General features: G+C 40.4%; 1 protein-coding gene across 2 annotated transcripts in view; it reads left to right on the forward strand.

Annotated features, from left to right (window-relative positions):
* Positions 1-16,362, forward strand: part of ICK (intestinal cell (MAK-like) kinase) — a 64,301-nt gene extending 47,939 nt beyond the window's left edge. For both annotated transcript variants that reach the window (XM_011981298.1, XM_011981299.1), the window contains 7 exons: positions 1,359-1,526; positions 3,635-3,955; positions 5,409-5,599; positions 5,719-5,867; positions 8,179-8,307; positions 11,230-11,352; positions 12,369-16,362. In XM_011981298.1, the coding sequence (XP_011836688.1) occupies positions 1,359-1,526; positions 3,635-3,955; positions 5,409-5,599; positions 5,719-5,867; positions 8,179-8,307; positions 11,230-11,352; positions 12,369-12,523 (1,236 nt within the window). In that variant the 3' untranslated portion in view covers positions 12,524-16,362. The remainder of the gene's footprint in view (positions 1-1,358; positions 1,527-3,634; positions 3,956-5,408; positions 5,600-5,718; positions 5,868-8,178; positions 8,308-11,229; positions 11,353-12,368) is intronic.
* Positions 16,363-16,680: the final 318 nt, after the last annotated feature.

Consider the following 16,680-nt stretch of genomic DNA (forward strand, 5'->3'; position numbering starts at 1 on the left):
TTTTTTTTTTTTTTTTGGTAAAGACAGGGTCTTGCTCTGTTGCCCAGGCTTGTCTTGAACTCTTGGCTTCAAGTCCAGCCTTATTTGTTGAAGTGCCTAGAATGACAAATGTGCCCCTAACAGCTGCATGCCCTGAAATTTCCCTGCTTCTGTGCTCTGCACATAACACCCTCTGCCTGAGTGATATCTGTCACATGGCCATCAGTAATCCCCCTCCTCACTGTTTCTCTAATCCCCTCCCCATCTTCATCTGTGTCGTATGTCATTAATATAATTATTTGTGTACATAGTTGTTTCTTAGACCGTAAGCTGACTCAGGACAAAGATTTGTTGTACGTTTATTTTCCCAGGTCCCTGTACCATTGCTGGTACAAACTAGATCCTCAAAAAAAATTTTTAATCATTTGAATGAATTACTAATGCCACCTCTTCAAGAAAATTTCCTGAGTCCAATGCTGGAATCTTTCTCCTCTGCATGTCTGTACCTGTACCTCTCTTGCAGCTTTTGTCACTTTTTACTCTGCATTATTACTTTGTTTTTAAATAAATACTCTTTTCTCTTTTAAGAACAGTAATACTCTTAAGCACAGGATTTATATTGGATCATTTTTGGATCTCCAACAACACTAAGCATATAGTAGGCATTCCAGAACTGTCAAGTGAATGAATGATAAAAGCTATATGTATTGCCACTTGGCTTTAAAAAAGAGTGGAGGAACAATTACCTTAGGCTGTATGTTATAAAATAGTAGAGTGTTAGAACTAGAAGGAACCTAAAAGACCATTTCTTTAGCATTTTCCATCATTCACTCCAGCATTTAGTGTCCCACAGAAATGATGCATGAAAAAGTGGAAAGCTTGAGACTGGGTGAAACACCTTTCTTTGCTGCTGGTCTTCACATGTGTACTTTGAATTATCAAGTTGAATATAGCATAGGTAGAGTTTCACAAATTTATTTATCCAGGAATGGGATTTTGTTTTATTTTGTTTTCTCCAAAAGAATATCTCATTTGCAGTTTCAAAAACCTCTGTCTCATGGAACACAGTTGGGGAAATATTAATTTGTTTCAATCCCAAAATCTTAAGAGATGGACTATCTTATGTAAAGATTATTAAACAAGTTGGCAAATCCAGTGTCTTTTCCACTATTCCCCCAATTTCATGATCTTGATAGTCTCTCTATTAATCCAAATCTATGTCTCATTCCACACAGTGCCACGGTAGTGAATGTGGGTGGTTAATGAATGTGGGTGGGTAATGGCATGGTTGCCTTTCCATTTGAGGCACACATGCCAGAATACAAACTTATATCACAACAATTGGCTGAGCAAGATTTTCTATCTTTTCCTTCTTTCAGACTGACTGGCCTGAAGGCTATCAACTTTCAAGTGCAATGAACTTCCGTTGGCCACAGTGTGTACCCAATAACTTAAAGACCTTGATTCCCAATGCTAGCAGTGAAGCAATCCAGCTCCTGAGAGACATGCTTCAGTGGGATCCCAAGAAACGACCAACAGCTAGTCAGGTTTTCTTCCATTTTCTTCTGTTATGGAGTTCATATCTAACTCTGAATAATTTCTATAAATTGCACGGGAAATATTTAGCATTTAGTATTATGGGTGAGAAATAGTACAGAATACCACTAATGGTGTACTATAGAAGGTATGAGAACTTAAAATAGTTTGAAACTTACTGAGTATAAAGTAGTTACGATGTAAACAATACAGTTGCTTTGAAAATGGGCATATAATTCACATGATACATCACCATTTATATGAAAATGGAAATAAACATATATTTATCTGTCTTTGGAGAATGTTTTCAAATCTATTCTCTAAGAGTTTCAATTATACAGTAGTTGGTTTATAAGCCAGTACTAGTTGTTGAAAGGCAACTTCTTGTTATGTAAAGTCCAACTGACTCATGACCTAAAGAGATTGACAGATGAGACAGAGCTAGGATAGTAACTGCACTTAGCATTTCATAGCACTTTACACTGTGCAAATGCTTGAGTATATTTTATATGATTTTTAATCCAATGAAGACTGCATGAGACAGGCATTATTGTTTTCAATTCTGTAAGTGAGAAAACTCAATCTTGGAAAGTTTAAGCAATTTGCTGTAATAACTCATCTGCTAAGTAGTTCAAATAGTTCAACTAACTACAATTAAACCAACTGACCTGAAGTATGAAGTGAGGTCCACTGATTTCATAGCTCCTGCTTTCCCAATCCATCTTCCCATGGGCCACTTAGACTTAAATAATGAAATATACCCAAAAGAGGTATAGTAATGCTGTGGTCTCTTATCACTCACAGGCCTCTTGCAAGCCTCCTTTTGTGGTAGTTACATCTGACTCCTTCTCAACTTGTCTCACTGACAGTTACTTTGCTCAGAGGATCAAATAAGCGACCAATTCTAATCAGAGAAGATGATTCAGGAGAAGAAGAGTGATGAGGGTATTTGAAGAAAGTGCCAATGTGGTGGTAGAATTTGTGATAGCTGGAGAGATGATAGTTGGAGGAATAATTAAGGAGTGTAGAAAAGCAATTTTTCCGAAAGCTGAAGGAAAAAAGAACTACAGTTTGGTGTTGTAAGGCTTTGGATGGCTCAAGGGTTGGAAAGCTCTCAGGAATGCACTTCTGGTGGTGAAATTCACAACTGGCTGAAGGGCAGAGAAGAAGCTTTTCGATGAACCCAGTTTTTTAATGGATGCATATAAGAAATGAAAAGAAAAAGATTCTGTAACAAGGAACCAAGAGAGGAATGTATGCTTTTAAGAATAGTGTGAAAAGCTAAAAATACCCCCCAAATCAGTTAAGACTTGCAAAAATGTCTGCGACTACAGAGAAGGCTCTCAAGTTATAATAGATGCTAGAGTCTGGGACCTCTACCAGGCTATTCCCATTAATTGCCTCTGGATCTACACTTGCATATAATCATTACAGATGTTTTTAACTGTCCCAGGCCTACTCAGAAAGATTATGTTATGCTTAATAACTTTCATTCAAAAAGACAAGAGAATACAGGGAATATTTCAGAAAGAATTGTAAACCTCTAAACTTTAAGTTATCTCTTGGCCATCCAGAAAACTCAGTTATCCAGAACAACTGACACGGTTTTGTTCTTGATAGGGAAGGGTTAACTATATCATGTGTTACACTCCTGGCACTTTTGGAATAAAAGCATATGTGCCTGCTTATTTTGTACTCAATTCTTCAGAGTCTTCCAGGATCATTATGTTTGGCTCTTTTGGTTTTATATTATTTTTTTCTTCTTCTGTGGAATGAGGAAATAGGCTTGGAAGGATGAAATACCCTATTTAAGACACATAGCAAATAAGTTATAAAACCAGGATCTGTGTTGATCCAGAATGCTTTTTAGAAGTAGCCAGGGTAACAGCAGTGTAACTGACTACTATATATAAATAACTTTGTGTTGCAATCATTACATATATTTTATGGTATCTTAGATAAGAAAAATCACAAGAGGTGTTAAAAATTCAAGATGCTGTTTTCTAGTTGGGCTAAGAAACAGTAGTAAACTGGTCACAATGAAATATAGCCCAGTAATCAAGACAGTGGTAACTTTCCTGGCTAGATTTTTCTCCTAAAGCCTTTTTTGTCATTCCAGGCACTTCGATATCCTTACTTCCAAGTTGGACACCCACTAGGCAGCACCACACAGAACCTTCAGGATTCAGAAAAACCACAGAAAGGCATCCTGGAAAAGGCAGGCCCACCTCCTCATATTAAGCCAGTCCCTCCTGCCCAGCCGCCAACCAAGCCACACACACGAATTTCTTCACGACAACATCAAGCCAGCCAGCCCCCTCTGCATCTCACGTACCCCTACAAAGCAGAGGTCGCCAGGACAGATCACCCAAGCCATCTCCAGGAGGACAAGCCAAGCCCGTTGCTTTTTCCATCCCTTCACAACAAGAATCCCCAGTCGGTGAGCAGCCCAGATTCACCAGTGAGCTTCGTGTCTGTTTATTCCTCTTCTGACCCCATTACTGGGTGAAATATTTTCTTTTTCAGTATACAGAGTGCAATCATGGTAGATTTATGTTTGCAACAGCATGAAATTGTGAAAAGACACTTGGCTTTGGAGTGAAAGATCTAAATTCAAGTTCTGGCTGTGCCTGTTAATAACGTTGTCACTAATGGGGGCAGTGTAGGGTAGTTGTTGAGAGCTGGCTTCTGCAGCCAGACTGCCAGGGGCTCAAATCTCAGCTCTGCTGTTTAGTAGCTTGATACTTGTGCAAGTGATCTGGCCGCTCTGCTCCTGATTTTCCTCATCTGTAAAATAAGGATAATAATAGTACTTACCTGATACAATTGCTTTGAGGACTAATGAGTTAATACTTGAAAAGAATGTAGAATAATATCTGGCACCTAGTTACAACTCTGTAAAGGTTAGTAATTGTTATTAATCCCTATGGACTCAGTTTCCTCATTTGTAAAAGGAAGATTATAGTACATGTCTTACCTACCAGACAGGGTTGTTCATAAGGATCAAAGGTCATGATGTTTTTAAGATGATTTGAAAAGCATAAAGTGCCATATTAATATTTTTAGATTGTTATCCACATTATTGCTGTTAATCGATACTGTTAATGCTGGGCTATTAACTGAGCCCAGATCTTTCTGCTCCTCTTGGGCTGGTTTTCAAAAGAAAACAATGAGTGTTAGATTTAATAAAATAATAACTTGACAGGGGGTTCTATTTTTCATTAACTTTGCAGTGCTGTCTGAAGAAGCCAACTGTCTATCCTTTATGAAAAAGTGGCACTTTCTGTGTCAGTTAGTATTTGCTGAGTGCTGGCTCCCAACCACTGCGATGTGAGACACTGCCAGAAGCTGCAAGGGTGGTATCTCTGGCCTGCTCACTTTATTGCAGCGCACAGTTTAGAAGTGGTGTGTGTATGGAAATGTCCTGTTGTAGCTAATTCTTTATAGCTAAGAGATAGTAACCATATCTAATGAGAAGGCAAAAAAAACATTGTTTGCATTGATTTCTATAGAAGGACAAGCTAACTGACATCTTAACCTTAATTTCTTACATCCATATTTATAACAGTGGAGATCGTATTAACTCATCTAGGATGAGACTGAGTATGAATTTAGCCATCTTCCTGGTATGTGAGAAGTATCTTAAAATTTTTTTTATCCTTATTTTATACAACTTTAACATTCTCCATGGATGGCAGCCGATGTGATCCGTGAAGGATGAGTGAGACAGAAAGACTGGGAATGTGTTTTCCACAGTTGCCCCTTCAGATAAGTCATGTTATGCCCCAGGAGCCTCCTTTGCGTAGCAGAGGAAGTTCAGAATGGATATTACTCATGAATGAGTTCTGTTAATGCCATATATTGCTTCCCCCCAACCCAATTTGTTTACACAGAAAATCACAGCTGGCCTGGAGCACAAAAATGGTGAGATAAAGCCAAAGAGTAGGAGAAGGTGGGGTCTTATTTCCAGGTCAACAAAGGATTCAGATGATTGGGCTGACTTGGATGACTTGGATTTCAGTCCATCCCTCAGCAGGATTGACCTGAAAAACAAGAAAAGACAGAGTGATGACACTCTCTGCAGGCAAGTGTGCTGCTCACATTTGTAAACAGACTGATTCTGGGATTTGTGAGATTATCGGTATGTATCTGAGGATACACACTGTCTCTCGTGCTGACCCAAGCCATGCTCTCTTCATTCAGGTTTGAGAGTGTTTTGGACCTGAAGCCCTCTGAGCCTGTGGGCACAGGAAACAGCGCCCCCACCCAGATGTCATATCAGCGGCGAGACACGCCCACCCTGAGATCTGCAGCTAAGCAACACTATTTGAAGCACTCTCGATACTTGCCTGGTAATATAAATGACTTGGCTTTACTTTGATTATTAATAAGAAACCCTGTCCTTGCAATCACACATTCACGAAGGTTCTGTTTTAGAAGGCAGATACTAGGGGGCTTCCCTTCAGAACTGAGGGGAACATCATAGAAATCTTTGCTGAAGCCCAAGCCTCACTTTTTTTTTTTTTTTGAGATGGAGTCTCTCTGTCGCCCAGGCTGGAATGCAATGGCGCCATCTCAGCTCACTGTAGTCTCTGCCTCCTGGGTTCAAGCAATTCTCCTGACTCAGCCTCTTGAGTAGGTGGGACTACAGCTGCCCACCACCATGCCTGGCTAATTTTTATATTTTTTAGTAGAGACAGGGTTTCACCATGTTGGCCAGGCTGGTCTTGAACTCCTGACCTCAAGTGATCCACCCGCCTCTACCTCCCAAAGTGCTGGAATTACAGGCATTAGCCACCGTGCCTGGGCCCAGGCCTCACATTTTTATCTTTTATAGTCACCCAAAATCAGAAATATGGTATAGGAAACTGGGTCCAGCCTCCAGGGAGGGAGGAACTGGCAAAAGCTGGGCAGCATGTCTGAGGCTCCTCTACCAGACCAGGTTTAGGGGAAATGGCCACTAGGGAAACCAGGGTGGGAGCTTAGTCACACCATCCTGGCAGTACTACAGGGGTTAAATGTCAGTGCTATTGTTTGGTGGGTACCCAAGCCTCTCTTCTGATTTTCTATATTCCAAACTTACAGCATTAGTGAATCATTCATTCAGTACATATGTATTAAGCATCTACTGCGTGCCAAGCACTGCGAATATTATTGTAAACAAAACAGCCAGGCAGGGCCACTGGGTCATGCAACTCTGGGGAATTCCTTCACTCTGTAGTCTACACAGTGGCTTTATACAGCAGCTTTGCAGACAATATCCTCACCCTCACACAGCTTATATGCTAGTGGTGGGAGAGAGACTTTAACAAATAGACACACAGTAATCACAGATTGTTAAAGAATGGTCTCAATAAGCAACTTGGCTGGGCCCCCAAAGAATGAGAAGGAACCAAACGTGCAGAGAGCTGAGGGCAGAGCACACCAGGGAGAGAGTAAACAGTGAGTGCAAAGGTCTGGAGGCAGGAGAGGGCTTGTCCTGTGAGAGGAACGGCAGAGGCCAGTGTGGCCAGAGTGTAGTGAGAAAGGAGGTGACGTAGTGTGTAGTATGAGGCATCTTTGGGGGCCTTGTAAGAAATTTGGATTTTGCTTCATGAGCGATGAGAAGTCCTTGAAGGGTTTTAACTGAAGGAGTGATGTGGTTGTATCAACACCTGTATGCTGAATAGGGGAGGGGCCAGCAAGCTGGAGCTGTTGTCCAGGTGAGAGGGGGTGGTGGCACAGGCTGGGGTGCAGTCAGAAGGGAGGAATGGGGTGAGAGTGGCAGGCCCTCTTGATGCATGAAATTCCTACCCTCTGATTGGGAATGTGGCTTCTAAAGATTGCTAGACTTCATCAGGATTGACATTTTGTTCTTAGAAGACTGGCCTGACAGGCCCCAGGGTGAGCTGGAAAAAGAGAGATCCAGATGACAGGTATAGAGTGATCCAGTATGAGGGGACAAGCCTTGAATTACAGTGACCACAGGCAAAAGGGAGCAGGGAGTGAATCAGAGAGCTATTTTATTTCTTTTTGGTTGTAGGGGAAGAAGAAGAAGGATAAAGGGGGAATTTAAACTTTCAGTTCTGGAAAAAAGCTGCAGTGCCTGTGGGAATGGGAGTGATCTGGATGAAAAGTGGCTTTTGTCTTGAGGTCAGGGTCAAGGCAACCCTGTTCTGGGAGGCCTTGAGTGTGAGAGACAACAGTTGGTGAGGGTTCCTTGTACATATCAGAGTCATCAGCATACGATGGCAGTAATGGTCCAGGTCGGATGAGAAGATGGAACCCTGGGGACAAGACAGAAAGAGGAGAGCAGAGGGCTGCAGAGTTGGAGGTTGGGGTTGGGGGATGGAGAAGAAACTGAAAAGGTGACTGAAAGGAAGTGGTCTGTGAAGGGGAAGAACAGCATGTCCAGTAGCAGTGAAGCCCAGGATGGCACCAGAGGGTCAAGACGTGGGACAGATCCATTGGTAGAAGCATAAGAGGCCTCTCTTGGGCCACCCACCAGTGAGATATCTTTCCTCGGACATCTGTCAGATGACATCATCACAGTCAGTTTTTGCTTTGATTATTGCATCATACAGAAGTTTTTGACAAATTGAGTTCTGCATTAATTTTATCTTTGTAGTCTGGTGTAAGATTCATTGTGTGTTTTGCATTTTAAAATCATTTCTTCTCTATTAGGCATCAATATAAGAAACGGCATACTCTCGAATCCAGGCAAGGACTTTATTCCACCTAATCCATGGTCTAGTTCTGGCTTGTCTGGAAAATCTTCAGGGACAGTGTCAGTAATCAGCAAAGTAAATTCAGGTGAGTAATGATCATTAACCCCTAAATGGCAAAAAGCAAATTCCCTGGATGCAGCAAGGTGGGCAAAAGGAGCCATGGGACGAGCTTTGGAAGCACAGGGGCCTTTGTGGTCTGAAAGCTCAGTCCTCTTTTCCAGCCCTACCCTCCTCTCTTTCTTGGCAGCGGTCCCTCGGGACTCAGCCAGCTCCCATGGGAGTCTGCCTTCAAGGATAGCTGGAGAATAGAGCATAGTCTTTGCTGGCTCAAGGGAAAAACAAAAATACCTTTACAGACTCCTACTAGGCCTGACAGCTAAGGCCCTGGCTGCAGCAGACACCGTCCTCCTGAGGTGGAAGTCACCCTTGGCTTTGTCTGCCTTGTTCCAGCCTGTCCCCTCCTTCTGATGACCCAGCCGCAGGCCCAGAGTATCAAGATCCTTTCTAGTTGGAAGGTGGACAGTTTGGAAGACCCTCCCCACTTTTTTTGTTAAATGGATGAATGAATTTCCTGAGTCCCAAGGCTGACCAACCCTGTTCACAGTAGAGGCATTTCCTGCATCATTTTTCCCTCACGCAGGCAGCCCCTGCTATGTGCTGCTTCCCCTCTGCACTTCCAAGTGCACTGCCCTCATCCATTAGGTGTTTGTTTACTTTAAGGAATACAAAAAAGAAGGAGATAATATAGCAACACCTGTGTAGCCACCACCCAGCTTAAGAAGTCAAACTTTGGCCAGGTGTGGTGGCTCATGCCTGTAATCCCAGCACTTTGCCCGGCTGAGGCTGAGGCAGGTATATCACTTGAGGTCAGGAGTTTGAGACCAGCTGGCCAACATGGTAAAACCCTGTCTTTACAGGCGTGGTGGCAGCAGGCCTGTAATCCCAGCTACTGAGGAGGCTGAGGCAGGAGATCACTTGAACCTGGGAGGCGGAGGTTGCAGTGAGCCAAGATCGTGCCACTGCACTCCAACCTGAGGAGATTCTGTCTTAAAAAAAAAAAAATGTTAAACCTGGCAAATACACATGAAGCCCAGTGTCTGTGCCTTTCCCGCCTCCCTGCTTCCCCTTACCTCCCCACATGCCAGCCTGATCGGCTGTTTATTTAGGTTTGTATAAACTTCATAGTGTGGCTTTGCAGGTTTTAAAATTTATTTGAACATAATCTTGGATTACTGCTACATGTATTTAAATAGATATATGTGTAGCAATTATAGAGATATATATCATATATTATATAACATATACAATATACATCTATACAACACTATAACATTATTTATATAGACCATAATTTATGTATGCCTTCTCTTCTTGATAAATACATAAGTTGATTGCAATTTTTGCTATTAGAAAGAGTGCTGAAATGATTATTGTACCCCTATTGTTATGCACATGTGTGAGGATTCCTCTGGGTACGAGAACTAGGAGTCAACATTTTATTTTATTTTATTTTATTTTATTTATTTATTTTTATGTATTTATGTATTTTAAGATGAAGTCTTGCTCTGTTGCCCAGGCTGGAGTGTAGTGGCACGATCTTGGCTCACTGCAACCTCTGCCTCCCTGGTTCAAGCAATTCTCCTGCCTCAGCCTCCCGAGTAGCTAGGATTACAGGTGTGTGCCACCACACCCAGCTAATTTTTTTTTTTTTTTTGTATTTTTAGTAGAAACAGGTTTCACCATGTTGGCCAGGCTGGTCTCGAACTCCTGACCTCAGGTAATCTACCCGCCTAGGTCTCCTATTGTGCTGGGATTACAGGTGTGAGCCACCATGCCCGGCCAGAGTCAACATTTTAGGTTAAAGGGTGTGCTCATCTTCAGCTTCACAGATAGTGCCAAACTGCTCTCCAGAGGGATATGGGAGTTGCTCTACATCCTTGATGACACTTGGTACTGTCAAGACTAAAATTTGTGCTAATCTGATGAGTGTGAAATGGTATCTATTGTGGTTTAAACTTGCATATCCTGTTTACTAATGAGGTTGATCACCTTTTCTTGTGTTTATTGACTATAAGTTTTTTCTCTTTTGTGACTTACCTGTTCAAATTCTCTTCCCATTTTTCTTCATATTTCTTCATTCACCAGAGTGCAAAATACACCCCAGCTGACCAACACAACTCCTCACACAGGCATTCTAGACTGTTTCCTACTCTGCCTTAAGCAATTGCTGAAAAGGCTCTGTGTTGTGGAAACAGAGCAACTCTACCACTTACTGACTTCTTAATGGTTGGAACTTCCATTTCTATAATGAGCAATAATAGCAGTCTTCATTATTCCATGTGTACCTTTAAGCCTAAATAATAAGAATTATATTCATTCACCTATCCAATCTTAATTGATTATCTGCTATATGCAAGGCATTCCGTTATCCTCCCCAGAATGCAAAGATGAGTAGCATACAGTCCCTGCCCTTAAAGCACTCTCATGTGGAAATGACATAAAAAGTGAAGGTATTTAATATTTTAAAAAATGGTTAATTTTTCTGATGTGGATAAGAATATTTAGTGTGTAATTACTTGTCACAGCTAAATAATTGAATATAACCTGTGTTATTTATATGTACTGTTATTTATATGTACTGACATGGAAGGACAACTCTTCTATATTATGGAGTGAAAAAAGCAAATTTTAGAACAGTCTAAATCTACTTTTACAAAAGAAAATAAAGAACAAATGTCCTCCTTTCCCTTTTTAAAAAAATTTCACAACCAACCCACCCTCTATTTGGTTGCCCCCACGGGAGCAGCACTGTCTTTGACCCTTGCAGTCTTTCTGACAGGGTGGTATGGTGGGATGCTTGGCTCTGAACTCATTTTCATCATAATTTGCTCTTTTCCCTAAAAGTAAAAACTTAGTTTGTTATTGCTCTGCAGTACTGTTATTTAACCTTGTTGGTGTCCTGGCTACATGTCTTTGTAGTAAAGAGCTTTTTGCTTTTGCAAATCAGTTGGTTCCAGCTCTACAAGTTCTAGTGGACTGACTGGAAACTATGTCCCTTCCTTTCTGAAAAAAGAAATCGGTTCTGCTATGCAGAGGGTACACCTGGCACCTATTCCAGACCCTTCCCCTGGTGAGTTGTATTTTAAATTATTTATGAATTGACTCAACAAATGGCTACTCAACAACTGCTTTGTGCCAGGCATGTTTTAGGCCTGGAATCCACCAATAAATGAAACTTGCACTCTACAGACAATAAGTAAGCGAAATAAGTGCTATATAACATATAGTAAGTCAGATGCTTACTGACTTAGTGCTAAGGAGAAAAATACAGCAGACAGGAGGTAGAGATTGTGGGGGCTGGAGTGTGGGGTACAGGTTGCAATTTTAGATAGAGTAGCTAAAGAAGAGCTCACTGCAAAGGAGTTGTTGAGTAAAGACCTGGAGGAGGTGATTGAGCAAGTGTGCGTTATGAGTGAGGCTTTTCCAGACAGGAGATTCTTCTGTGCTTGAGCTTTGAGGCAGAACTGGCCTGGCAAATTCAAGGAGCATCAAGGAGGCCAGAGTGCAGGAGTGACAGGAGTGAGAAGGGGAGTAGCAAGATGAGGTCAGGAGCGATATGATGCCTGTAAGCACATTGTCATGGATTCTGAGTGACATGGAGTCCCTGGAGTGCTTTGAGTCCATAAGTGAGGTGATCTGACAGCCATCTCCACAGGCCCCCTCAAGCTGCTGTTGTCATGAGACTGAAGCAAGGGCAAGGTAGAAAACAGGGAATCCAATTAGGAGGACGTTGAAATTATCCAGGTAAGAAATGATGCTAGCTTGGGCCAGTGTGGCAATAGTTCAGTTGGTAAAAAGTTACCAGGTTCTGTAAATATTTGGAAGGTAGAACTAATAGGATATCCTGACAAATTATATGTGGGATATGAAAAAAAGAGGGGTCAAGAATGATGCCATTATTTTTAGTCTGACAACTTTAAAACGTTGTCTTTAACTGCAGTAGAGAAGATTATAAGTAGGAGACAAGATGCTCCTCTTGAATGAATGAACTTATTTTCTCATGTTTTTGTCACCAAAATGCATTTATTTGCACTTTACTTGCATTGGCCCCATATCAGTCATGCCGGCCGTTTTCTTTCATTGCAGGTTATTCCTCCCTGAAGGCCCTGAGACCTCATCCTGGGCGACCATTCTTCCATACCCAGCCTAGAAGCACTCCTGGGTTGATACCACGGCCTCCAGCCGCCCAGCCAGTGCATGGCCGGACAGACTGGGCTTCCAAGTACGCGTCTCGGCGATGACTATCTGCCTTGGTGATGAATCTCTTCATAGGGAGAAGCAGGACACTTTCCCTCAGCTGACTGGTGTTCTTCCTGCAAGATGTACAGAGGGCAGAAAAGCAAATCAACACTTTATAGTTATTCTTCTGAACTAAGACATGTCAATATTCTTTTTTAAAGTTTTTTTTAAAATATTGATTTGAATGCAGTACGCTTTTTTGTATAAAATTATTTTATTCTAAAACTGGGTCCCATTATTTTCTTAAACAACAGCATTTTGTATATATGGATTATGTTTTAGCATTTTATACAGTCAACTTTGTAATGAACTTTTTAAAGATTAATTGATTTTCCTTTGGGGTTCCAGATAATATTTTCTACAGACTTTGAAAAATGTAATAATATTAACGCAGTATTGCAACAGGGGTGCAATTTAAGGCTATGTGATAGAGGGTTATTTACTCAGTGTGTGCAGATATTTATGAAGTGGTTAAATTTTAAGTGTGGCTCACTAGGTACTTCAGGCCTTCTTGGACTGTTGTTAGAAAAGTGATCCTCTGCTTTTCTTAACAGGTCATTGGTTTGATTTTTGGATACCACTCTGCTGTTCTGAAAGGACTATTATATAATTCACTTTGTTTTACTTTTGTTCCCCAGATGAAAGAACTCTAAGTAAATACGTTTTAAAAAACTATTTCAACACCCTTTAATGTGGTTGCAGATATCAGATGAAACCAAGCTTAATCATTCTATGCCATTGTATTCTAATTTATTCCACTTTTGAAATCAAGTTGTATGTGTACCAATAAAAGGAGAGCTTTTTGTTTCAAAAGGCTCTCAACATGAAGGTTAACACAGTCAATCAAACTTACATTCCTGCCAAGATGCATGGCCAAAAAACTAAGTATCAAAGCAGCAGAAAGTTTTTGATTATAGTAACTGAGATGGAATTTTGCACCTCGCTCAGTTCTCCAGATCTGGCTAGGAGGAGTCAATGACTAATCTTCTGTCCTAGCCAAATTCTCAGGACAATTTGGGGAGCAGAAAGAGTTATGGCAGAGGTTCCACTCATCTACGAAGTCACAGTCACGTGCCACATTTGATCTCCTAACCCTGGTGTAGTTTCTTTCAAGAATGAGAACTCTATTTGTTGGGCAGAGGCTGTTCCATTGAGAGGAATGTTTACAGCAATTTTGAAAATGACAAAGCCAGTTTGGAGACAGAAAAAGACAAAAGGTCCAGTCTCATCCACCTCTATATGGTACATTTGCCTCACTTATGGTTGCCTTAAAGGCAAGAGGGAAGGTCACCATCAGTGAACGCAATGCAGTCTGAACAGTGTATTGACTCGTATTCTCCTAGGGCTCAAACTACTCTCTTGGTTCCAGGATAATGACAAGTTGAACCATATGTAAGTAATCTTTTTTTTTTGTTTTTGAGACCGAGTCTCACTCTGTCGCCCAAGCTGGAGTGCAGTGGCGTGATCTTGGCTCTCTGCAACCTCCACCTCTTAGACTCCCGAGTAACTGGGACTACAGGCGCCCGCCACCACGCCAAGCTAATTTTTGTATTTTTATTAGAGATGATGTTTCACCATGTTAGCCAGGATGGCCTCGATCTCCTGACCTCGTGATCCACCCTACCCCACCTCCCAAAGTGCTGGGATTACAGGCATGAGCCACCGCATCCAGCCAAGTGATCATTTTTATAGGTTAAAATGATAGGTGAAATGAATCTAGACACTTTCATATGGTTCAACCTAATGACTTGTTAAATTATTGCTTTGGTGTATTAATAATATGTTGCATTCATTCTGAACAAATTACCATGGCTTCCAAAGAGCCTTAACCTAAAATCAGAGAGTAATTTACGCTTTGGAGACTCTGACTCAAAAATATACTTGACCAAGCACCATGGTCCCTAGGGGCATGAGAAAAGCACATAATGCATGTGGATGTGATAGGTGGTCTTTTCCTGTTAACAAGCTGGCAGCAAAGCTTCAGAAAATATATATGCAAGCACAACTTGAAGCTGAATTCATTTCTGTATTATATTCTCAACTCATTATCTAAAGCATCAGAAAATGTGTTTTCAGAGATGAGTCCTTTACTATAAGGTTAATATTTATTTTCATTTTCTGTATTATATATGAAAAGTAAATTAATGTGAAACCTTGCCCAGCTTGCTGGAAAGCAGGTTTTAAATTGTAAATATTCCTTAGAGGAGCAAATGGATTGTTTAATACCATAGTCTCGGTAATCTAGCTTATATAAGGTCATTACATTTTTTAATTGAAAAACCTAGTTACCTGATTATTACACATTATAAAATTGTTTTTCTTCTAATACTTTATAGGGCCCAACTTCAGAAAATACTTTGCTTTCTTCCTTTTACACTTTCCTTTGTTTACCAGCAAACAACTTCCCTGGGGAAGCCAAACATATTCATAAAAAAATCAAGTAGCTGATGTGCAGTTGAGAAAAACTAAAAGACGGAGAAAACAAATTCTAACTAGCAAATGCTGTGAAGTACTCTTCCTCCCCCTCTCTGAAATGGGTAAAGGACCAATTGTGTAAAAAACCTATGCGCTATAGAAGGGAATAGTAACCCTTTATTTTGTCTCTCTGTTTTTGTTCTGACTGAGAATCTGTGCAGCCATTTCTTGTTATATGAAAACAAAATGCTACTTGTGACCTCTATTTTTTGTTACTGTAGAATTATAAAATGTAATGTAAGACACCAACAGAAATGATATACCTGTAACTGTACCTATCAGGACTATACCTCATTTACAGTCAGAAAGCTTACTGGGACGTCAGGAAATGATACAGGGTTGGTTCTCATTTCGTGCTGAAATGAGACAAGTTCAGTGACAAAGGTGTGCTGTGGGGGTATCGAGGTCCCCCAGGTAGAGCCAGCAGAGCAGGGAAAACTGCATTTGCATAAAAACTACTCTTAACATGATTGTTCATTTTACAGTAAAATTCCATTAATTACCAAGCCCTCACCCAGCTCATGTATGATAAAATTTATGTTGGAAGAAACTTGATTTTCAAATAATTTTTTAAATGTATCTCTTGCCTAAAGGACTATATACATCTAATATGGTAACACTATGTCATCTTCTGGAGTTATCAAAAATTGTATGCAATCAAGACAACACAAAATAAGAATTATTTTATTTTTAAGTGCACATACAGGTACTGTTGGAGTTGATGGGCACCATGCTTTCTCATGAAGTAGCATTTCCCTACCATCAAGCCATTGTTTTGTGCCATTCAGCAGATGAAAAAAAGGAATTTATGCTGTACATTTCAGTTCAGTGTATGACCAAAAGCAATATGTTTATAAGAAGATGTTTGACATACTAATTATTTTATATCATTTAAACCATACTGTAGCAACATAATATATGTAGCTAATTTTTAGAATTATTTTTACAATTTCCAACCAAATGTACTGTACTGTTATATAATTTATTGTGAGGATCTTCTCATGGAAACCATTAGGAAGACAAACTGGAGGTAAATATCACATTAATCTGTATTATCAATTTCTTATAGACACTGTGCTAATGTGAATTTTAAATGACCTGCATCAAGTCTTCTGATTTCAGATAACTCAGTACAGATAGCAATTAGTCACCTGATTTGATTACAATGGAGTAACTGACAATATATTTATTTATAAAGCAAATATTCATAATAATGAGAAGAATTCAGAGTAACCACTTAAGCAAGACCCTTCTGAAATAAAAATGTTGCTTTTTAAATAGTTTGTCCTAAGGTGTTTAAAAATGTCAACCTTATGTAAGGAAAAATTTCCTGCTCCAAATAAAGTTGAAGTTTAAGAAAAATTGATTTGAGTGTTCTGTTTTTGTTTTCATGTTCTTCCATTCGTGTTTTCTAATTTTTGTCCTTTGTTAGTTCATTTGGAACTTTGATGTTTTATAACATCTCCTGAATGCTTAGTATCGTGTTACTGCTATGAAATTAGATGCATACACTTTGAGTAGCAGAATGAAGAGTTATCCTGCAATGTGGAGGTTTTTTTAAAATTCCGCTTTTAGAAAGTTAGGCGTCTGGAAGTGGTGGCTCATACCTCTAATCCCAGCACTTTGGGAGGCGGAGGCAGGAGGATCCCTGGAACCTAGGAGTTGGAGACCAGCCTGGGCAACA

This window comes from Mandrillus leucophaeus, unplaced genomic scaffold (genome assembly GCF_000951045.1).
Source record: "Mandrillus leucophaeus isolate KB7577 unplaced genomic scaffold, Mleu.le_1.0 Scaffold223, whole genome shotgun sequence".
Classification (NCBI taxonomy): Eukaryota; Metazoa; Chordata; class Mammalia; order Primates; family Cercopithecidae; genus Mandrillus; species Mandrillus leucophaeus.